This window comes from Hyla sarda, chromosome 11 (genome assembly GCF_029499605.1).
Source record: "Hyla sarda isolate aHylSar1 chromosome 11, aHylSar1.hap1, whole genome shotgun sequence".
NCBI classification, from domain to species: domain Eukaryota; kingdom Metazoa; phylum Chordata; class Amphibia; order Anura; family Hylidae; genus Hyla; species Hyla sarda.
In genome coordinates, this window is record NC_079199.1 from 87,169,524 (window position 1) to 87,193,539 (window position 24,016).

Genomic DNA, 24,016 nt, shown 5'->3' on the forward strand with positions numbered 1-24,016 from the left:
TTTCAGTATACTGAGAAAGGTGCTATCCGTCCAGAAAAGGGGGGCAGAGGCAATAAATCTGATAATAAATCTATCTATTTCTATTTAGCATTTATTCATTAGCTACAATTGAGACTATACATAGAAGCTTGTATTTTCTTCAGGTGATCATGTAGAATAAAAAGAGCAGAATTCATTTTTCAGAACAATGACATTTCCTTTGCTTATATAGGTCCCATTTATCCATCCACTGTTTTTCATATTAACATTATGGTTGAAATAAAAATATTGTGTTATAGCTTCAGGGGGAAGGACATAATCCCACATATTGACATCACATATTTCCCCTAAAAAAGACTGACCCGCATCAAACCCACCACCCAAATTATCCTGCTCCTGTCCGAGGATGATACTCATCTGAGGACCAATGGGAGATCTGCTTGTAGTAACTCTTCTAGGGTAGCGTTTGCCATTAATCCAAAGTTGGAGTAGTCCTGTAACGGAGTCCCAAGTGACACAAGTGTGTTTCCAGTCTAGAACCCCGGGATCAACCTTGAATGCAATTTCTTCTTGATTTATGTGAACAGAACACAAGTTTGGAGCTTCTTGAAAAATAAGGAAAGCGTTGTCCTTTCCAGGTGTGGCTAAAGAGAACAGGGAATGAACCCGGATGAGCTCAGTGTAGGATCGTAGACAAACAGTCAGTTGTTCCAAGAGTTTCTCCCCAATTGGCTTCAGAATCACATGGTCAGTAGATGTCTGCCTGGGAAACAGGATGATATTTCTACCTATATCTATAAAAGAAAAGTCTGTAATTAGTGCACTGGAGACAACAATTTGAATAGATATTTCATATGCAGTGATTCTAGCATACACATACCTTTTGTTTGCATTTACAGTATGTGTCGCGTTTAGTGCAGTTGATTATCTGTGCCATTGTGAGAGGGGTCTGGGAAAAAAAAAAAGTCTCCTTCACCCCTGGCAGCTGGCAAAATAATAATAATTATATCCCCCCTGCAGAAGGTGTATTCTTAGCCATATTGCCATGTTACTACAGGACAAATAGATACCGTATTTTTTGCCCTATAGGACGCATCGGCATATAAGACGCACCCAATTGTAAAGGTGCAAAATCTTGAAAAAAAAGATTCTGAACCCAACAGTGATCTTCAACCTGTGGACCTCCAGATGTTTTGCAACTTCTGGAGGTCCGCAGGTTGAAGACCACTGGTATAGGAGGTAATACTCACTTATCCCCGCCGCTCCGGACCCGTCATGGCTCGTCACCGCTGCCCTGGATGTCGCTCCATCGCTGTCGCCGCGTCCCCGTGGTGTCCCCGACGCTCCGGACGTCTTCTTCCCCGGGATCCTCGCTCTCTGTTGCTGTCATCACGTCGCTACGCACGCCGCTCCTATTGGATGACGGGACGGCGTGCGTGACGACATGATGACGTCGAAGAAGAGCGCCGGCCATGCAGGGGATCCCGACACGGAGCAGACACAGAGGAGGCAGGTAAGGTCCCTCTCGGTGTCCTGTAAGCTGTTCGGGACGCGCGGGCCGGAACAGCCGGGTTAGTGTCACTTTCGCTTCAGACGCGGCGGTCAGTTTTGATTGCCGCGTCTGAAGGGTTAATACAGGGCATCACCGCGATCGGTGATGTCCTATATTAGCCGCAAGTCCCGGCCGTTGATGGCCGCAGGGACCGTCGCGATAGGGGGTGTATTCGCCGTATAAGACGCACCAACTTTTCCCCCCCAGTTTTGGGGAAGAAAAAGTGCGTCTTATACGGCGAAAAATACAGTATTTCTCTTCTTTGCTCTGTAGTGAAAAGGGGATCACTATGCAGAGACCTGGAAAGATAAATGTTCACTGCATGAGAACAGCCTGCTCCTGGGTGCTGTACATATAATAAAGGGTTAAAAGATATATCATAACATAAAACCATAGGTTATCCTATGGAGCCATTGGCTGTAAGTGTCAGATTGAGGGGGTGGGGGTGTTGTGAGATAGAGGGAAATACAATTTATCTCCATGTTAAAGTTAAAAAAGTATGAATAAGATAAAATGAGGATAAAGCAGATGGACAATCTGGGATCCTGGATATTAAAGCTATGTGATTCTATGAATTTCCTAGGCCAAATGTATAGATGGAGAAGAGTAAATGCCCCAGGACAGAGCCTTGGGGACTTCAACAGTAAGTGGGCAAGGTGAGTGGTGCGTGGGCAAGGTAGTTGGTGTGCGAGTGGGATGCACTGACTGTACGGTAAAGTAGGGTATGAGAAGATCAAGGAGAGGACCAAGCCTATGCTACCAAGGGATGAGAAAGGAATTTGAAGATAGAAAGAATGGTGTGTGAGGATAGGTCAAGGTAAAGGAGCACAAAGTATTAGCTTAAATGGGCGCTGTCAGATTTAAACACTTTTGATATGTTGTAAAGCATGTATAACCAATAGGTTTTACAATTGCTTTCATTAACACATTTTCAGTATTTCATACTGATAAAGCCAGTCAAACAACTGCCTCCCTTCCTCCTGGGATACATACCAGCCTAAAAAAAGTGTGGGAACTCACTCAAGATTTCTAATACCACCACCCCCTCGCGACGTGACGTTCCGCCCCCTCAATACAAGTCTATGGGAGGGGGCGTGGCAGCAGTCACGCCCCCTCCCATAGACTTGCATTAAAGGGACGGGCTGTGACATCACGAGGAATGAAGCCGTGAAGTCCCGATACTCTGGCCCCTGTATCGCCAGTCATTACGCACAGAACGAGTTCGCTCTATGCAATGATGACAGCGGGGTGCCACAGCCGAGATCGAGGGGGTCCCCAGCGGCGGAACCCCCGCGATCAGACATCTTATTCCCTATCCTTTGTATAGAGGATAAGATGTCTAGGGGAGGAGTACCCCTTTAAGTACCAGGGCACGAAGACAAATATTTACATCCAATGGGGGAGTTTTACTAAAACCTGTGCAGAGGATAAGTTGACCAGTTGCCCATAGCAACCAATCAGATCGCTTCTTTATTTATTTATTTTTAAAAGGCCTCTGAAAATGAAAGCAGCTATCTGATATGGGCAACTGCTCCGCTTTTCCTCTGCACAGGTATATATATATATATCTCCCCAATGTTCTTAAAGGTGTATTCCAGGAAAAAAAAAATGTATATATATCAACTGGCTCCAGAAAGTTAAACAGATTTGTAAATTACTTCTATTAAAAAATCTTAATCCTTTCAGTACTTATGAGCTTCTGAAGTTAAGGTTGTTCTTTTCTGTCTAAATCCTCTCTGATGACACCTGTCTCGGGAAACGCCCAGTTTAGAAGAGGTTTGCTTTGGGGGTTTGCTTCAAAACTGGGCGGTTCCTGAGACACGTGTCATCAGAGAGCACTTAGACCTGCCCCCCTACAACTCCCAGCATGCCTTTACAGTGGGGATATGCTGGGAGTTGTAGTTATGTGGTGCGGGAGATTGTTTCCCCTCCACACGACAACTCCCAGCATATCCTTACTGTAAGGGCATGCTGGGAGTTGTAGTCATGGGCGGGTGACAATAAATGTATTAACCTATTTTTATTTTTTTTATTTCTCATTTCAGATCTGTGTATCCTGTGGACTACTTCGGATTCGGTGGACTGCTTCGATGACCAGCATTTTTTTAAATCTGTTTAATGTTAATAAAATGGTTAACGAGGCCTTGTGGGGGAGTGTTTTTTGGAATACATTTTTTTGCAACGTGTTGTGTTTTTTTATATTTACTTGATAGGCTTAGTAGTGGAAGCTGTCTTATAGACAGAGTCCATTAGTAAGCTGAAGCTTAGCGTTAGCCACAAAAACAGCTAGCGCTAACCCCCAATTATTACCCCGGTACACACTGCCACAGGGGTGCCGGGAAGAGCCGATACCAACAGGCCCGGAGCATCAAATATGGCGCTCCTGGGCCTAGGCAATAACAGGCTGGCATTATTTTGGCTGGGGAGGGCCAGTAACAATGGTCCTCACCCACCCTGGTAACGTAAGGCTGTTTCTGCTTGGTTGATATTTGGCTAAAAATAAAAATAGGGGGGACCCTGTGCGTTTTTTTTTTTAAATAATTAATTATTTATGCAAAAAAAGAGAAAAGATTCCCCCAATTTTTCTTTTTAGCCAAATACCAACCAAGCCTCAACAGCCTTACGTTACCAGGGTGGGCAAGGACCATTGTTACTTGCCCTCCCCTGCCTAAATAACACCAGCCTGTTACCGCCTAGGCCCAGGAGCGCCATATTTGACGCTCCGGGCCAGTTGGTACCGGCTCCTCCCGGCCCCCCTGTGGTGGTGGGTACTGGGGTAATAATTGGGGGTTAGCGCTAGCTGTCTTGGGGGCTAACGCTAAGCCCCGGCTTAGTAATGGACTGTCTATAATACAGCTTCCAATACTAAGCCTGTCAAGTAAATAAATAAAAAAACACGTTTAAAAAAAATTTTATTCCAAAAAAACACTCCCCCAAAAGTCCTCATTAACCATTTTATTAACATTAAACCAAAAAAAATGCTGATCACTGTACTCCCCTGAATCTAAAGTAATCCACAAGATACACAGATCTGAAATGAGAAGAAAAAAAATGAGTTACTACATTTAGGGGGAAAAAAGCGGTAAGAAATGTATAAAAAAAAACAACATATATATCACACATTTTTTTCAAAGCTTCAAATATGTGTTCTGAAGTCATTTATTTGTTTTTGCTTATGTATGCTAAAAAAAAATGGTATTCAAAAGTGATTTATTGGTTTTTGCTTCTGTAAGCCAAATTTATCAACCCACCATGATAGTATAATAAATGTGTCACACAAAAGCAAAACCAAAAGCAAGAAAAAAATGCCTACAAAACTTGCTTACCAAAGCAACGATGATAAATGTCCCCCAATGACTCCACATTATCATTTCCATCCCGTATATCGTCCAGCAGTGCGGCCTTCAAACTTGACTTTACATAAAGACAAACTCCTCCCCCTTTTTGTTTTGTCCGATCCTTCCTGAATAGACTATAACCCTGTATGCTGACCGCCCAGTCACAGCTATCGTCCAACCAAGTCTCTGTTATACCGACTATGTCATAATCCTCCTCAGACATTATCAACTCCAGTTCTTCAGTTTTATTGGTCAGACTTCTGGCATTAGTCAACATGCACTTCAAAGGTGTATGTTTTTTTTCCCCTATGATGCCTATCCCTATTAACTATTCTAACCCCTCCCTCCGCTCCACCCCCAGGTACATTATTAAGTCCCCCCCCTCTATCTACACTATCTTCCCCCAGTCCCTAGTTTAAACACTCCTCCACCCTTCTAGCCATCTTCTCCCCAAGCACAGCTGCACCTTCCCCATTGAGGTGCAGCCCGTCCCTACGGTAGAGCCGGCATCCGACAGTGAAGTCGGCCCAGTTCTCCATGAACCCCGCCTTCCTACACCAGCTTCTGAGCAACTTGTTTACCTCCCTAATCTCCCGCTGCCTCTCTGGTGTGGCTCGTGGTACTGGCAGTATTTCAGAAAATACTACCTTGGAGGTCCTTGCCTTAAGCTTGCGGCCTAAGTCCCTGAAATCATTTTTAAGGACACTCCACCTACCTCTTTGCCCTGTCTGTCCCCCTAATAATGGAGTCCCCCACTACCAGTACCTGTCTGGCCTGCCCTGCACTCCTCCCTCCCTCCTTACTGGAGCAGGCACCTCTGTCCCACTATCCTCCCCCACCTCTACCCCAGAGTACACTTCCTCAGTGAGCAGGAGACTCCTCTCCAGGTTGTCAATGCATCTCAGTGTTGCCAGTTGCTCCTCTAGATCCAGGATCTGGGCTTCCAAATTAACAAATCGCACAACAATATGCACCCTCAAACTGCTGTTCAAGGATTGCATACATTGTGCAAACTCGAGCCCTGAGCCTGGCTGTGTCCACTTGTCATCACCTATATCATGGACCCACTTCATGATTGACAGGTCTGCAGATCCAAAAGCTGCTGTGATCGGCACTGTGTTTACTTCACAGTCTCCTGTGAGGAGAAGGCGGAGGGGCAGGAGTACACTGCTGCCTGTGAGCAGATGATGAAAGAAGCTGGTGACTGAAGATAGGGACTGAATGGAGGATTTTTTGTTTAAAAAGTAAGTGTCCCTGCATGTATATATGTGTGTGTGTGGATATATATGTATGTGTGTAAATCTGTGTTGTCTAGGTAATGGGCATGTGTATGAATAAATTAAGTCAATGTGTGTGTGTATGTCTGTATAGCATAAAACCAGAAAGGAAAGGGTTACAGATGCTTATTCACGAGACGAATGACTGAGGAGAGTGAGGGAGGGGGAGTTGTTATCACCTAAGGAGAAGAAAGGGACCCGCCCCCCTGCTTCTGGTCGACAACATTAAGGTAATTAAGAAATAAAGCTAATTCTGAGAGAAATATAGGTCATAGACACATAAAATGATATGTACATGATCAGGATGAGATTCTGACAGTTTAGTTTTTCTTGGGTGATCTGATAGGTATGCTTTAAGGCTTTAGTGGTTAGCACATCATTGCCCACTTTGGGGAGGGCAGGTGGGAAGAGAATTCAAGGTACATATGTAGTTGAAAAAGTTTTGAGGCAAAGGGCAGAAGTGAAATGGGTAGGTAGTTTGATGGCTTTTTGAGAAACATATATAATACACTGTTTTCTTTAAAATGAAAAAGAAAGATTTCAGTGGTTTGTGATAGATTTAAGAGATATGTTAGGCTTCTGACTCATTTCTCTAGCCTTTGGGGGGGGTGTATGGGGGGGGGGGGGTTGGGGTTAGTGTGTTGTAAGTGTAACAGCTGCCAGCACTGTGTAGGGAACTTCCATTAAATTACTTTCTCCCCAGGTTAGGAGTGGTACAGCTTTTTGGCTTTATGTGGCTCCAGTGTTTATTACTATGTATGGTTATACAGTGAAACACAAAAAAAGGAGGAAGGATCACTGTATACAAGTGCATGCCCAAAGAAAATCCTATGGTCAATAATATCTTTATTGTACAAAAAACACACATGACATGACTGTATGAGACAAAAAAGGACATTTAAAAACAATTTAAAAAGCCCATGAAAGGGCAAAGCACAACATGGTGAGGGGCCATGAACCCCCTAGCCCCTAGTCCTGTCCTGCAACAATGGAAAATAATAACAACAATGCTGCTACTCCAAAATGCACAGTGCCTACAAAAATAGCAATCCAAAAATGACCAAAGTGCATAAAATTGATAATAAATAGTCAATATAAATAATGAAAGGTAGCAAACTGCAGACGGAGGAGCAGCTGATTATATGAATGCAAGACAGGACAGCCGGACCCCACTCGTTCCGTCACTCCATGGTGACTTCCTCAGGGGTGTTGTGCTCACAACAACCCTGAGGAAGTCACCATAGAGTGACGGAACACGTGGGGTCCAGCTGTCATTTTTGGATTGCTATTTTTGTAGGCACTGTGCATTTTGGAGTAGCAGCATTTTTATTATTATTTTCCATTGTTGCAGGACAGGACTTGGGGCTAGGGGGTTCATGGCCTGGCCCCTCCCCATGTTGTGCTTTGCCCTTTCATGGGCTTTTTAAATTGTTTTTAGATGTCCTTTTTTGTCTCATACAGTCATGTCATGTGTGTTTTTTGTACAATAAAGATATTATTGACCATAGGATTTTCTTTGGGTGTGCACTTGTATACAGTGATCCTTCCTCCTTTTTTGTGTTACATTGTACTATTTTGCTGTTAGAAGCACCCCGGTTAATATATGTCGGATAGGTAGAGCCCCCCTCATTTTTCCTCTATATGGTTATACAGTGAAACATCTTTGAAAAGACCACCCAAAATTGCCCTGAAAAATGTCGTTCTATGTGGCTGACCTTCTGACAGAGAATGGCCACTATGTATAGTGATGTCGCAAACATAGAATTTTCGGCAGCACATAGTTAGAGCCCCCCCTTTAGGCAGCACATAGGTAGAGCCTCCCTTTAGGCAGCACATAGAGCCCCCTTTAGGCAGCACATAGGTAGATCCCCCCTTTAGGCATCACATAGTTAGATACCCCCTTTAGGCAGCACATAGATTCCCCCATGTTAGGCAGCACATAGTTAGAGCCCCCCTTTAGGCAGCACATAGATTTCCCCATATTAGGCAGCACAGAGAGCCCCCTTTAGGCAGCACATAGATTCCCCCATATTAGGCAGCACATAGTTAGAGCCCCCCTTTAGGCAGCACTGGTTTTATTTCACAGCCAAATAAGTTTTTTTTTTTATTTGAACAACTGTCACACCAAATGTGATTTGCACTAGTGTGACAATGAGCAAAAAAGGTTGCCAGCAGAGTTCCCCTTTTAAGCAGAGGTCCCCAACCAGGGTGCCTCCAGCAGTTGCAAGACACAAGGACTGAACTTATAGCTCTTTTAATACTGTAGTTAGTTGCTTGAAGGAAATTAAGTTTTACACCCGAGTACCCCTTTTAACCAGCGGTTCCCTCCCAACCAGGGTGCCCCCACCAGTTGCAAGACACAAGGACTGAACTTATAGCTCTTTTAATACTGTAGTTATTTGCTTGAAGGAAATTAAGTTTTACACTGGAGTACCCCTTTTAACCAGCGGTTCCCTCCCAACCAGGGTGCCTTCAGCTGTTGCAAGACACACGGACTGATATTTGAGCCCTAAAAAGGGCTTTTTGGGTGCGGTCCTTAAAGCAGATGTTAGACTAGTGCTTTAGGAGTAAACTGGACCCTGAATACACCACCTAGCAGCAACCTAGCTATCGCTTTCCCTATTACAGCAGGAGCAGCTTCTCTGTCCCTCCTCTTTCTAAGCCTGTAGCATGCCGAATCGAGGTAAAATGGCATCCGTGCAGGAGGGTCTGGAAGGGAGGGACTGCTGCTGATTGGCTGTAATGTGTCTGCTGACTCTGACTCACAGGGTCAAAGTCTACCGCAATGTTAAAGTATAGGGGGCGGATCGAACTTCACATATGTTCGCCCGGCGATGCGAACGTAAACATGCTAAGTTCGCCGGCGAAAAATTCGCAACATCTCTATGTATAATGTATGGTGAATGAAAATTATTTTACATTAAATCTAGTCTTGATAAGGAGGAGATCATTTTATAGAGGTGGTCTTTTGGAGAGGTTTCACTCTATTATGTTATATACTGTATCTAGTGTAGTTAAATTTATAGTTAGAGATAGCTATGTTTAGTCAAATGTTTAGTAGTTTCAAAGAGGGTAAATATGCTTAGAAAAAATACACATAAATACTTGCAGAGATTTTGATGTAGAATTTACCTTACATTTGACCCAGGATTTCAGCAGAGTTCACTTACCTTCCTGTGAGAAGCATCCACAGAAGATCAAAAATAAGAGAACTATAAGTCTCATCTCTCTGGGGGAAAAAAAAAATAAAGAATAATGTACATATACTAAATACTGTGACCACAAACTGGTACAATAGTCACCGCACCCCTACTCTAATAGCTCCTGGGAGCAGGGCATTGTTAGTTTCTCACTGTGCAATGCCTGATTTTGTTTGCACATGTACTGTACCACCTATAAAGTGATGTAAATCTATTGACTTTATTGTTATAGCTAGCCGTGTACTGTCTGTGGTTGTTAAGCAGCATACCTTGAGCAATATTTATACATGACTTTGTATGAAAAATCTTATATCTACCTCTATATAAAACCAGTGACATGCAGCAGCTTGGTATGGGTCCACAGACCAGATCCATACAACGGAGAACTGTAAAATAGCCAAATGCATAAGGCCTTAGTAAATTACCTATCTTCAACTTATACAGTATACACAAAATCTGAAAACAGGTCCTCTATGATGGCCATTCCCTACTGTCTATGAAGTAAGCACAGCTCCTTTGCTTGCTTCATAGACTAATGTCTTGTCATTTGTCGCATAGGGATTACAAATAAAAAAAAATAGAATACAAAAATTAAACTTCAATAAAATAAGAATTTTTTTCTGTCTAAATGTGTCAGTTATCGTTACCTTTCTTTCAGTGCGGCTCCTCTTGTGTTAAATTCATCAATGCTTTGAGTACATATATGACTTGCTACTTATTTAAAAAAAAAAAAAAAAAAAAAGCAGCTGTTGGTTTAAAGGGCGTTTTACAAGTTCCACAAAACTCCTTTATGTAGATGTATCAGATAACCATCTATTTCCCAGAAGTCTGTGGTCAAAACACCTGGTAATGCAATAAAAAGTACACTCACTGAAAAAATAAAAACAAGTACACCAAGATGGAGTTGTTGGATTTGAATTTAACTTTCTATGTGTGAAAGTAATGATGATATATGGAAATTATTACAATATCAGGGCAAAAGGATATGTTTATTAGGAAAAACTGTAAAATTAAAGGCTGTCTAACAAGATGAGACTTGGTTGGACATGGAGGCATACAGGTTCCATTTGTCACCCTGCAGCACATTTGCCCGCAGTCGTTCCGCCTGTAGATCCTGCACACTCATAGGTTGACGACATTTGCTCGAAATAAATGCTCATTTACTGATAAATCTGGCGACCTGAAAAAGCCAAATGGAAGCATGTCGGAGGTCTACTGGGAGTATCGCAGGGAGACAGAGGCTGTTTCTGACATTGCCGGGCTCAGTCCATCACATCTGCATGTTTGTCAGGTAGATAGAAGTCTCTATAAGCATTCATAAGAGGACGAAGGGGGAACTGATGTAAAAACTTCAGCAGATGTTATATGACAGGTTTTAGAGCAAAAAGCTGGTGTAAAAAGGGTAAAGAATCAGCAGATCGCCAATAACCCTGAGTAACTGCATAGCATTATTCAATGTTAGCAATCTAATGACTACATGTAAAAGACAGGGGTTGAATATCAGCCAACAGGTCACTATGGCGACTAATAATTTCATGGTGATGCCAAGGTTTTTGTCAGTTCTTTCCAATAGGGATTGTCCACCCTGTTTTATTTACCTGCTGATCCCCCATTCTGCATGAAGACGGTGCTCCAGTGGTACAAAAACAGCAGACGTCAGGTGACCGCTACAGCAAATCAGCGGCCTCGGTGGTGACACTTGTACTCAGGAGTGGAGAGGATCAAGGCAAGGCTGCTGATTGGCTGCTGCCATCACATGACACCAGAGCACCAACAAAAGACATCAGATGCTGAACACCAGAGGCAGGACGGGGTTATCAGTGTGGGAAGATGAGACACTTATTACTGTGACACACAGGGGGGAGATGAAAGGACATTAAAGAGGTACTCCAGTGGGGGAAAAAATGTAATCAACTTTTGCCACAAAGTTAAACAGATTTGTAAATTACTTTTATTTAAAAATCTTAATCCTTCCAGTACTTATCAGCTGCTGTATGCATTTCTTTCTTTCTGGAATTCATTTCTGTCTGTCCACAGAAATCACACAAACATCAATCATTAGGGGGAATATGTCCCCAAAAGGTAAGAGAAACAGCCAGCGAAAAAAAAATTATAGCATCAAGAATTAACAAAAGAACAATTTCGTCAGGCATTCAACCAAATCAGTCAAATCCAGCTCTAAGCACAGCGTACTACACCATGAGTAAATAGCAACGTCTTTGAGTAAGGACAACATATAATTGGGGTACTTACACGGGAAACACCAAGAGGGAGGGGAAACTAAAAGGAGAGTAAGAAAGAAAGGAACAGTGAGAAAAAGTAATAAGAAAGGAGGTCAAATCAGGTAAGTGGGAGTCAAGGGAGCTGCCTATCGGTAAACCTGTCCCATGGGTCCCACACCGAATAGAATTGCTGGGTGGAATTATTTAAGGAGGCCGTAAGAGACTCCAGGGAACGGATCTCCCTCACCTTGGCTATCAGCTCATCCTCAGATGGGGGTATGATGGGGGTATGTTTAGCGATGAGAGTCTTGGCCGCCAAAACCACATGCAAAAATAGCCTGAACGGTTTTCGAGCCAAGGCCCTAGTCGACAAGTGCAACAAGTAAACCAAGGGGTCCACTCTCTAAAATCTCATTGTCGCTCCTTCCCTTCCGAGTCCTCTAGTGCACCCACAGAGCACTTAACATCCACATATTAGGTATTTCCTTACTCAAGAGAAATTGGGTTATACATTTTGAAGGAATTTATCTCATTTTACCTCTTGTAAAAATTCCACAAATGGCTCTACAAGAACATGCAAATGTAAAAAATTAAGCTTTTAATTTTCTCCTTCTCTTTGCTGTTATTCCTGTGAAACACCTAAAGGGTTAACAAACTTTCTGAATGTCATTTTGAATACTTTGAGGGGTGTGGTTTCTACAATGGGGTCATTTATGGGGTATTTCTCACAGAAAGGCTACTCAAATCCACTTGAAACTTAACTGGTCCCTGAAAAATTAAGATTTTAAATTTTTCATGAAAATTTTGAAAATTGCTGCTATACCTTGAAGCCCTCTAATGTCTTCAAAAAGTAAAAACATGTCAACTTTATGATGCCAACATAAAGTAGACATATTGTATATGTGAATCAATATATAATTCATTTGGAAAATATATTTTCCTTACAAGCAGAAAGTTTCAAAGTTAGAAAAATACAAAAATGTTCTACATTTTCATGAAATTTTGGGATTTTTCACCAAGAAAGGATGCAAGTAGCAACGAAAATGTACCACTATGTTAAAGTAGAATATGTCACACAAAAAAATAAAATAAAACTCGGAATCAGAATAAAAGGTAAAAGCATCTTAGAGTTATTAATGCATAAAGTAAAAGCATATAACATGGGTATCATTTTAATTGTATTAACCCACAGAATAAATGTCATTCTTACCGGAAAGTGTACAGCGTGAAAAACAAAATCTTCCAAAATTTGCTAAATTGCGGTTTTCTTTTCAATTTTCCCACATAAATAATATTTGTTTGGTTGCGCCGTACATTTTATGGTAAAATAAGTGATTTAATTACAAAGTACAATTGGTGACACAAAAAACAAGTCCTCATATGGGTCTGTGGATGGAAATATAAGAGAGTTATGATTTTTTGAAGGCGAGGAGGAAAAAACAAAAATGAAAAAATAAAAATTGGTCTGGTCCTTCAGGCCAAAATGGGCCTTGTCCTTAAGGGGTTAAGACACCGAGATCAATGGTGATCACGGCGTCTAAAGTGGAGGTGTAAGTTGCCCGTAGCTTGTGATCGAGCTAAAGGTTCCCTTAACTGCCTCCTGCCGCTAGCTTAGCCAGGCTAGATCAGTGGATCGCTGATCACACTGTGTTATGCTTTGCCATAGGCATATCATTATATTGTGAATGCAATCTAATAATTGCATATAAAAGTCCTCTATGGCGACTTTACAAGTGTAAAATAAAAAAGCAACCAAAAAGTCCCATTGAAACAAATAGTACTGATAAAAAAGACAGATTACACCGCAAAGAATGAGCCCTAATACAGTCCTGTATAAGGAAAAGTTTTAGTTATAGGGGTCAGAAATGACAAATTTATGCATACCAATTTTATTTTAAAAAGTAAATTTTTTTTTAAAATAGTACAATAATTAAAAACTATATAAATTGGGTATTGTTATACTCGCATTGACCTACAGAATACATATATTGTATCATTTTTACCATAAACTGCACTGTGTAAAAACAAGCCCCCCCCCCAAAAAAAAAGTTGCAAAATTGCAGTTTTCTCATAAATTTCCATCCACAAATAATAATTGCTTGGTTTTAGGGTACATTTTATAGTAAAATGAAAGATGTCATTACAAAGTACAATTGGTTATGCAAAAAAACAAGCCTCATAAGGGTTTATAGGTGGAAAAATTTAAGAGTTATGGATTTTAAAAAGAGAGGAAAAACGTAAAGTAAAAATTAAAATTGGCTGTTTACCTAAGGAAGGCCAAAACGAGCTGTGTCCTTAACCCCTTAACGACGCAGGACGTATATTTACGTCCTGCGCCGGCTCCCGCCATATGAAGCGGGATCGCGCCGCGATCCCGCATCATATCGCGTCGGTCCCGGCGCTAATCAACGGCCGGGACCCGCGGCTAATACCACACATCGCCGATCGCGGCGATGTGCGGTATTAACCCTTTAGTAGCGGCGGTCAAAGCTGACCGCCGCTTCTAAAGTGAAAGTGAAAGTGACCCGGCTGCTCAGTCGGGCTGTTCGGGACCGCCGCGGTGAAATCGCGGCGTCCCGAACAGCTGATCGGACACCGGGAGGGCTCTTACCTGCCTCCCCGGTGTCCGATCGACGAATGACTGCTCCGTGCCTGAGATCCAGGCAGGAGCAGTCAAGCGCCGATAATGCTGATCACAGGCGTGTTAATGCACGCCAGTGATCAGCATTAGAGATCAGTGTGTGCAGTGTTATAGGTCCCTATGGGACCTATAACACTGCAAAAAAAATGTAAAAAAAAAGTGTTAATAAAGGTCATTTAACCCCTTCCCTAATAAAAGTTTGAATCACCCCCCTTTTCCCATAAAAAAAATAAAACAGTGTAAAAAAAATAAAAAATAAACATATGTGGTATCGCCGCGTGCGTAAATGTCCGAACTATAAAAATATATCATTAATTAAGCCGTACGGTCAATGGCGTACGCGCAAAAAAATTCCAAAGTCCAAAAAAGCGTATTTTGGTCACTTTTTATATCATTAAAAAATGAATAAAAAGTCCGATCAAAACAAAAATCATACCGATAAAAACTTCAGATCACGGCGCAAAAAATGAGTCCTCATACCACCCCATACGTGGAAAAATAAAAAAGTTATAGGGGTCAGAAGATGACATTTTTAAACGTATAAATTTTCCTGCATGTAGTTATGATTTTTTCCAGAAGTGCGACAAAATCAAACCTATATAAGTAGGGTATAATTTTAACCGTATGGACCTACAGAATAATGATAAGGTGTAATTTTTACCGAAATATGCACTGCGTAGAAACGAAAGCCCCCAAAAGTTACAAAATGGCGTTTTTTTTTCGATTTTGTCGCACAATGATTTTTTTTTCCGTTTCGCTGTGCATTTTTGGGTAAAATGACTAATGTCACTGCAAAGTAGAATTGGCGACGCAAAAAATAAGCCATAATATGGATTTTTAGGTGGAAAATTGAAAGGGTTATGATTTTTAAAAGGTAAGGAGGAAAAAACGAAAGTGCAAAAACGGAAAAACCCTGAGTCCTTAAGGGGTTAAGGGGGTTAAGGAAGCAGCTATTTTTGGTCTTGAGGACACAGTGGAGTAATTTATTAGGGGACACAGCCAACACTAAAGCCTTAGTGACCAAAAATGACACATTTGCTGATTTCTTGTCACTTCATATACCAGAAAAAATAAATATAAGGCAATTTAAATAGTACCAATAAAACTACAGACCACGGCGCATAAAATGAGCCCTTATACAGCCCCGTATATGAAAGAATAAAAGAGTCAAGCCGTTTTTTTTTTTTTTTGCCCGTATGCATTTTTCTACCGGACCTAAAACCATAATCAACCAAGGTTTTAGGTCCGGTAGAAAACCGCATATGGGCAAAGATGAGCCGACCGGTTCACTCCAGTCAGCTCATTGAAATACATTGCATACGGGCGGCATACGGCAGGGATACAGGAGCACCCAATTTTAGCTCCCCCCAGCCGTATGCGGTCCCGTATTTGGAAAAACATTATGTGAACCCAGCCTTATAGGGGTCAGAAAGGACCATTTTAAGCATAATAATTTTCTTACAAAATGTCATTTTCTTTAACCCCTTCCCGCTATAGGACGTATGTATATGTCCAAGCATCCGACACGTTCGCGCAATTGGATGTATGCATACGTCCTAGCGATCTCCGGCACTGCCGCGGGTGGCGCAGGAGATCGGCGATGGGACCCGGCTGTTAATCACAGCCGGAGTCCCGCCACAGCTGCCGGAGCTGCAATTGCGCCGGTCCCGGCAGCATTAACCCTCTAGATGCTGTGATCAATCTTGATCACGGCATCTATGGTGTTGACAGGGGGAGCGCTCTCCCCCTTTTCACAAACAGCGGCTCCGCAATACGATCGCGGGTCGCCGTTGGTTGCTATGGCAGCAGGAGGTCAGATCATGACCTTCTCTCTGCCTGCTACTGAAGCCTGTGAGATCCAGCCAGAGGCTGTAGTGTGTGCAGCTCATCAGGTCATACCGTGCTGCAGTACAAATGTATTGCAGCATAGTATAACCTGTAAAAAGTGTAAAAAAATTTAATAAAAAGTTCTTCAATAAAAGTATGAAGTGTAGAAATAAAAAAATAAAAATGCCCCTTTCCCAATAAAAGCCCTGTATTATCACCAAAAAAGATCAAAAACACAAATCATAAACATAATAGGTATTGCCACGTCCGTAATGGCGTGTACTATAAAACTATAATGTAAATTATCCCGCACGGTGAACGTTGTAAAAAAAAAAAAAAGATTAAAAAAAGCGCAAAATTCGCCAATTTTGGTACAAATAGTGGAATGAAAAAGATCAAAAGGTAGTACATAGCATGAAAATGATACCAATAAAAAGTATAGCTCATCCCACAAAAATAAGCCCTTACTCAATGGGGTCGGATGAAAAATAAAAAAGTAACGGCTGTTGGAAAATGAATGGCAGAAAAATAATTTTGCTCAGAAAAGGAAAAAGAACATAGAAAGCTATATAAAATGGGTATCTCCATAATCGTACTGACCCGCAGAATATATATAACATCACTTTTAGCAAACAATGAACACCATAAAAAAATAAAAAATAAAACACCAGAACTTTCCCAGTTTTTCACAATATTTTGAAGTTTTTCACAAAAAATGCTGCATGTGTCAACAAAAATGCACCACTTATATAAAGTACAATATGTCACAAAAAAAATTTCAGAATCGCTCCGCTCAGAAAAAGCGTTCTAAAGTTATTACCATTTAAAGAGATACAAGTCAAATTTAAAAAGAGCCTGGTCATTAAGTTAAAAAATGGGTCCGTCCTTAAGGGGTTAATAAAATAAAACAAAGCTTACATAAATTAGGTATCATTGTAATTGTATGGATCTAGCATTCACACCATGTTTGGGGCATATGGCAGCCGGAGCTGGTGGGAGAATTTATAAATCAGTTACTGCCGTATCCCTGTTTAACCCCATTCACCTCAATAAGCCGGACAGGGTCAGATAATGACATTCGATCATTTAGGCTAGGTTCAGACTACGGAATCTCCAGGCAGAAAATTTCCGCCCGGAGATTCCGAGTGCGGCCAGCGCCGGCTGAATCAGTCAGCGCTAGGACCGCGCGGACACTGCAGTCTCCAATAGACTGCAATGTGTTCCGCGCGGATTTCTTGCTTCAGGCGGAAATTTCCAAGCGGATTTTCCGTTCACAAATTCCGAAGTGTGAATTTGTGAATGGAAAATCATTCACTACACTATACAATTTAGAAAGCGGAATTTCCGCCTGCAATTTTAAAGCAAAATTGCAGGCGGAAATTCCGTAGTCTGAACCTAGCCTTAAGGCTGCATTCACACCACGTTTTGTAGATACGGGGGGGGGGGGGGGGGGTGTGCAAGCCGAGCTCTCCCGTACCCCGGCCGGATCCGCCCGTGACTCCATTTACTTTAATGACCCGACCAGAGTCAAACAGTGACTCCGGTCGGCTCAGCTTTGACCCGTATGCGGTTTCCTGAACAGAGCTAAAACTGTAGTTTACGACCGGAGTCACTGTTTAACTCCGGTCGGGTCATTAACCCCTTAAGGACACAGCCCATTTTCACCTCTAGGACGCAGCCCTTTTTTGCATATCTGACCACTGTCACTTTAAACATTAATAACTCTGGGATGCTTTTACTTATCAATCTGATTCCGAGATTGTTTTTTCGTGACATATTCTACTTTAACATAGTGGTAAATTTTTGTGGTAACTTGCATCCTTTCTTGGTGAAAAATCCCAAAATTTGATGAAAAAATTGCAAATTTTGCATTTTTCTAACTTTGAAGCTCTCTGTTTGTAAGGAAAATGGATATTCCAAATATTATTTTTTTGGGATTCACATATACAATATGTCTACTTTATATTTTCATCATAAAAGTGACAAGTGTTTACTTTTGGAAGACACCAGAGGGCTTCAAAGTTCAGCAGCAATTTTACAATTTTTTAAAAAAATTTCAAACTCGCTATTTTTCATGGACCAGTTCAGGTTTGAAGTGGATTTGAAGGGTCTTCATATTAGAAATACCCCATAAATGACCCCATTACAAAAACTGCACCCCCAAAGTATTCAAAATGACATTCAGTAAGTGTTTTAACCCTTTAGGTGTTTCACAGGAAAAGCAGCAAAGTGAAGGAGAAAATTCAAAATCTTCATTTATTACACTTGCATGTTCTTGTAGACCCAATTTTTGAATTTTTACAAGGGGTAAAAAGGATAAAATTTATACTTGAATTTGTAGCCCAATTTCACTCGAGTAAGCACATACCTCATATGTCTATGTAAATAGTTCGGCGGGCGCAGTAGATTTTGGAGAGTACGTTTTTCTGAAATGGTTTTTTGGGGGCATGTTGCATTTAGGAAGCACCTATGGTGCCAAAACAGCAAATAAAAAAAACATGGCATACCATTTTGGAAACTAGACCCCTTGAGGAACGTAAAAAGGAATTAAGTGAGCCTTAATACCCCACAGGTGTTTCATGACTTTTGCATATGTAAAAAAAAAAATAATAATTTTTCACTAAAATGTGTGTTTCCCCCCAAATTTCACATTTTTGCAAGGGTTAATAGCAGAAAATACCCCCCAAAATTTGTAACCCCATCTCTTCTGAGTATGGAGGTACCCCATAAGTTGACCTGAAGTGCATTACGGGCGAACTACAATGCTCAGAAGAGAAGGAGTCATATTTGGCTTTTTGAGAGCAAATTTTGCTCAGGGGGCATGTCGCATTTAGGAAGCCCCTATGGTGCCAGGACAGCAAAAAAAAACGACATGGCATACCATTTTGGAAACTAGACTCCTTGAGGAACGTAACAAGGGATAAAGTGAACCTTAATACCCCACAGGTGTTTCACGACTTTTGCATATGTAAAAAAAAATTTTTTTTACCAAAAATGCTTGGTTTAGCAAAAATTTTACATTTTTAAAAAAGGTAATAGCAGAAAATACCCCCCAACATTTGAAGCCCAATTTCTCCCGATTCAGAAGACACCCAATATGGGGAAGAAAAGTGCTCTGCTGGCGCACTACAGGTCTCAGAAGAGAAGGAGTCACATTTGGCTTTTTGGAAGCAAATTTTGCTCTGGGGGCATGTCACATTTAGGAAGCACCTATGGTGCCAGGACAGAAAAAAAAACCACATGGCATACCATTTTGGAAACTAGACCCCTTGGGGAATGTAACAAGGGGTAAAGTGAACCTTAATACCCCACAGGTGTTTCACGACTTTTGCATATGTAAAAAAAAAATATATTTTTTTACACTAAAATGCTTGTTTTCCCCCAAATTTTACATTTTTACAAGGGATAATAACAGAAAATACCCCCCAAAATTTGTAACCCCATCTCTTCTGAGTATGGAAATACCCAATAAGTGGACGTGAAGTGCACTGGGGGCGAACTACAATGCTCAGAAGAGAAGGAGCATCATTGAGCTTTTGGAGAGAGAATTTGGCCATGTGCATTTCCAAAGCCTCCCGTGGTGCCAGAACCGTGGACCCCCCACATGTGACCCCATTTTTAAAACTACACCCCTCACGGAAGGTAATAAGGGGTGCAGGGAGAATTTACACCCCACTGGCATTTGACGGATCTTTGGAACAGTGGGCTGTGTAAATTAAAAATTTTATTTTTCATTTTCACAGACCCCTGTTTCAAAGATCTGTCAGACACCTGTGGGGCGTAAATGCTCACTGTACCCCTTGTTACATTCCGTGAGGGGTGTAGTTTCCAAAATGGGGTCATATGTGGGTATTTATTGTTTTGCACTTATGTCAGAACCGCTGTAAAATCAGCCACCCCTGTGCAAATCACCAATTTAGACCTCAAATTTACATGGTGCACTCTCCCTTCTGAGCCTTGTTGTGCGTCCCCAGAACACTTTGCGCCCACATATGGGGTATCTCCGTACTCAGGAGAAATTGCGTTACAAATTTTGGAGGCTTTTTTTCTTTTACCGCTTGTGAAATTTTAAAGTATGGGGCAACACCAGTATGTTAGTGTACAAAAATGTTTTTTTTTACACTAACATGCTGGTGTAGACCCCAACTTTACCTTTTCATAAGGGGTAAAAGGAGAAAAAGCCCCCCAAAATTTGTTAGGCAATTTCTCCCGAGTACGGCGATACCCCATATGTGGCCCTAAACTGTTGCCTTGAAATACGCCAGGGCTCCAAAGTGAGAGCGCCATGCGCATTTGAGGCCTAAATTAGGGATTTGCATAGGGGTGGACATAGGGGTATTTTACACCAGTGATTCTCAAACAGGGTGCCTCCAGCTGTTGCTAAACTCCCAGCATGCTTGGACAGTCAATGGCTGTCCGGAAATGCTGGGAGTTTTTGTTTTGCAACAGCTGGAGGCTCCGTTTTGGAAACACTGCTGTAGGATACGTTTTTCATTTTTATTGGGGGGGGAAGGGGTGGTGGTGGGGGGGCAGTGTACATGTGTATATGTAGTGTTTTACTCTCTATTTTGTGTTAGCGTAGTGTAGTGTTTTTAGGTTACATTCACACTGACGGCGGATTACACTGAGTCTCCCGCTAGGAGTTTGAGCTGCGGCTGCTGCAGCTCAAACCTGAAGCAGGGAATTCACTGTAATCCGCCGCCAGTGTGAATGTAACCTGTACATTCACATGGGAGGGGGGGGGGGGGGGCAAAACTACAACTCCCAGCATGCACTGACAGAACGTGCATGCTGGGAGTTGTAGTTTTGCAACAGCTGGAGGCACACTGGTTGGAAAATACTGAGTTAGGTAATAGAACCTATTACCTAACTCGGTATTTCCCAACCAGTGTGCCTCCAGCTGTTGCAGAACTACAACTCTCAGCATGTACTGATTGTCAAAGAGAATGCTGTGAGATGTAGTTATGCAACAGCTGGATGCACGCAAGTACAACTCCCAGCATGCCGAGACAGCCATTTGCTGTTCCTGAATGCTGGGAGTTGTAGTTTTGCAAGATTTAGAGGGGTTCAGGCTGGAGATCACTGACAGTGGTCTCTAAACTGTGGCCCTCCAGATGTTGCAAAACTACAAATCTCAGCATGCTAAGACAGCAAACTGCTGTCTGAGCATGCTGGGAGTTGTAGTTTTGTAATATCTGGAGGGCTACAGTTCAGAGACCACTGTCAGTGATCTTTAGCCTGAACCCCTCTAAATCTTGCAAAACTACAACTCCCAGCATGCCAACACAGCAAACAGCTGTCAAGGCATGGTGGGAGTTGTAGTTTTGAAACATCTGGAGGGCGACAGTTTAGAGACCACTCTCTAAACTGTCGCCCTGCAGATGTTGCTAGGCAACAGACTATGGACACGCGGCGTCATACTCACCTCCACCGCCGCCGTGATCACAGCCGCCGCCGGGTAAGTGATCGCCGCTGCCGCTACTACACGGTTCCCCCCGCTGTGCCCGGACACCGATGGGCGGGCATAGCGCGGGGAACCGAACTTTAACCCCCCCCGCCCCCAGTCTGCTAATGGTCGGCCGCTCCGCCGATCAATAGCAGGGATAGGAGGGGTGGCAACCCTGCCACCTCACTCCTATCTCTTCAAGGGGGATCGAGGGTGTCTTGGACACCCCCGATCCCCCTTATTTTATTGCGGCGCCGCGATTGATGGGCAGGGGGAGAGCGCTCCCCCTGCAAACACCATAGATGCCGTGATCAGACTGATCACGGCATCTATGGGGTTAATGCTGCCAGGACCGGCGCGATCGCGGCCCCGGCAGCTGCGGTGGGACTCCGGCTGTGATTGACAGCTGAGTCCCACCCGCGATCTCCTGCGCTGCCCGCGGCAGAGCAGGAGATCGCTTGGACGTATGCATACGTCCATTTGCGCGAACGTGTAATTCGCCTGGACGTATGCATACGTCCAATAGCGGGAAGGGGTTAAAGTAAATGGAGTCACGGGCTGATCCGGCCGGGGTACAGGAACGCCCGGTTTGCCCCTCCCCACACCAAATTTGGCACCTGTATGTACAAAACGTGGTGTGAATGCAGCCTTAGACAGTATCTGGTCTTTGAGGCCGGTGTCTCAAACACTGTTCCCTTCAGTGTGAGTTCAGCTACCACAGCGCCCGGACCCCTAAAAGCCCCCCCCCCCCCAACTGGATCAGGCAACCGCAGGCTGCAATCATGGTGTGGAATACAGCCTAAGTCCAGCACTGGAAAGTGCTCAGTCATGTTACACATTCCACGGCAAAACACAAAATATGGCACTACACCAGTTTCACAGGAGAAAAATGTGCGGAATGTCCATATGAAAAAACATTCCGCACATTTGACTAAACGGCAACCGAAAGGACTGCACAAAAATGCGGTTTCATTTTTTTGCGGAAACTGCAAAAGCATTCAACATGTTCACTGTTTTTGCACATGCAGGAATCAGGATTTCCGCACCAGAAACTTCTAGCATGGAAATTTTGTCACGTGCAAAGTGCAGCAGAATCCCCTTAAAATCAATGGGACTCTGCTGTGGAATTCTTCCATATAGGGTTCAAAAATTAGCCGCTTGGAGTCACTAGCTGACGCAAATGAATGGTGTACGGCACTGGTCCGGCAGGGATATGGCGGCAACCAGTTTTCAATTTCTCCAGCCGGCTGCCATATGCCCCAAATGTGGTGCGAATGCACCCTAACATATCATTTAACCATAAAGTGCGCTGCATAAAAACAAAACCTACCAAAAGTTGGCAAATTTCAAGTATTTTTTCATTTTTTTTTTCCATTTTACCCCACAAAGAATTGATGGTTTCGGAGTAAAATTAGTTATGTTATTGCAAAGTACAAGTAGTGGCACAAAAAGGGTTAGGCTGGGTTCACCCTACGTTTTGTACTTACGGTTCCCGTATATGGCTGGGAGGAGGGGGTGGGGCTTAATCACGGCGCCCGCACTCAGCCGTATTCGGGAACCGTATTTAATGCATGTCTACGAGCCGACCGGAGTGAACCGCAGCCTCCGGTCGGCTTCGTTTTCGTCAGTATGCGGTTTCCCAACCGCAGGCAAAAACGTGGTCAACCGTGTTTTTGCCTGCGGTTGGCAAACCGCATACGGCCAAAAACGCAGCAGACCAGAGGCTGCGGTTCACTCTGATCGGCTCATAGACATGCATTAAATACGGTTCCCGTATACGGCTGAGTGCGGGCACCACGATTAAGCCTCGCCCCCCCCTCCTCCTCCCAGCCGTATACGGGAACCGTAAGTACAAAACGTAGTGTGACCCTAGCCTTAGGAAAAAAAAAATTGAAAGGGTAGGGTCACACGCAAAAATGAAAAACCAAAAAATAAACACTGCATCCCAAGGGTGCGTTGACACGCTCTTTGTTTTTGCGGGTTTTCCGCTGCGTATTTGAAAGGGTGCGGGCTCTTCTCGGCTGTCCGCAGCAGATTTTCCGTGGAGGAATTTACGCTGCGGAAAATCCGCCACAAGCCCCATTGAAGTCAGTAGAGACTGCGGCGGATTTTTCGCAGCGTAAATTCCGCCGCGGACAATCTGCTATGGACAGCCGAGAAGAGCCCACCCACTTTCAAATACGCAGCGGAAAACCCGCAAAAACAAAGAGCGTGTGAACGCACCCTTAAGGCTTTAAAAAAAATAAAAAATAAAAAAAAAAACATATCTAAATATGTTAAAAAGGGTAATATACATTTTCAAAATCATTTCATACTGACATACACATTCTAATAATACACAGTGTGGTTTTTTTTTTTTTTTTTTTTTCAATATAAGTCTGTCAGGAACTTTCCCAGCCATTATAAAAAGCTCATAATAACCTATGTGGATAGCAACTATCTCCCCCCACAACCCGACGCCATCTTGCCAGCCGGACCACACCACAACACAGCACTGCGCGTCACGTGATCCGCCTGCACCCAGCTCGGCTTTA

At 42.9% G+C, this 24,016-nt stretch overlaps 1 protein-coding gene across 6 annotated transcripts; it reads right to left on the reverse strand.

Annotated features, from left to right (window-relative positions):
* Nucleotides 1-81: 81 nt before the first annotated feature.
* On the reverse strand, nucleotides 82-24,014 carry LOC130295622 (jeltraxin-like). 6 transcript variants are annotated; one of them, XM_056546535.1, is made up of 6 exons: nucleotides 23,904-23,920; nucleotides 16,955-17,025; nucleotides 9,994-10,189; nucleotides 9,664-9,732; nucleotides 9,317-9,375; nucleotides 82-773 (listed from the first exon to the last, which is right to left on the reverse strand). In XM_056546535.1, the coding sequence occupies exons 5-6, from the start codon at nucleotides 9,369-9,371 to the stop codon at nucleotides 148-150; spliced, it is 681 nt and encodes a 226-aa protein (XP_056402510.1). In that variant the 5' UTR covers nucleotides 9,372-9,375; nucleotides 9,664-9,732; nucleotides 9,994-10,189; nucleotides 16,955-17,025; nucleotides 23,904-23,920; the 3' UTR covers nucleotides 82-147. The 6 variants fall into 6 exon arrangements, with proteins under 6 accessions (XP_056402510.1, XP_056402508.1, XP_056402511.1 ...); XM_056546533.1 differs by lacking the exon at nucleotides 16,955-17,025 and having other exon boundaries at nucleotides 23,904-24,014; XM_056546536.1 differs by lacking the exons at nucleotides 16,955-17,025; nucleotides 23,904-23,920 and adding an exon at nucleotides 12,779-12,921.
* Nucleotides 24,015-24,016: the final 2 nt, after the last annotated feature.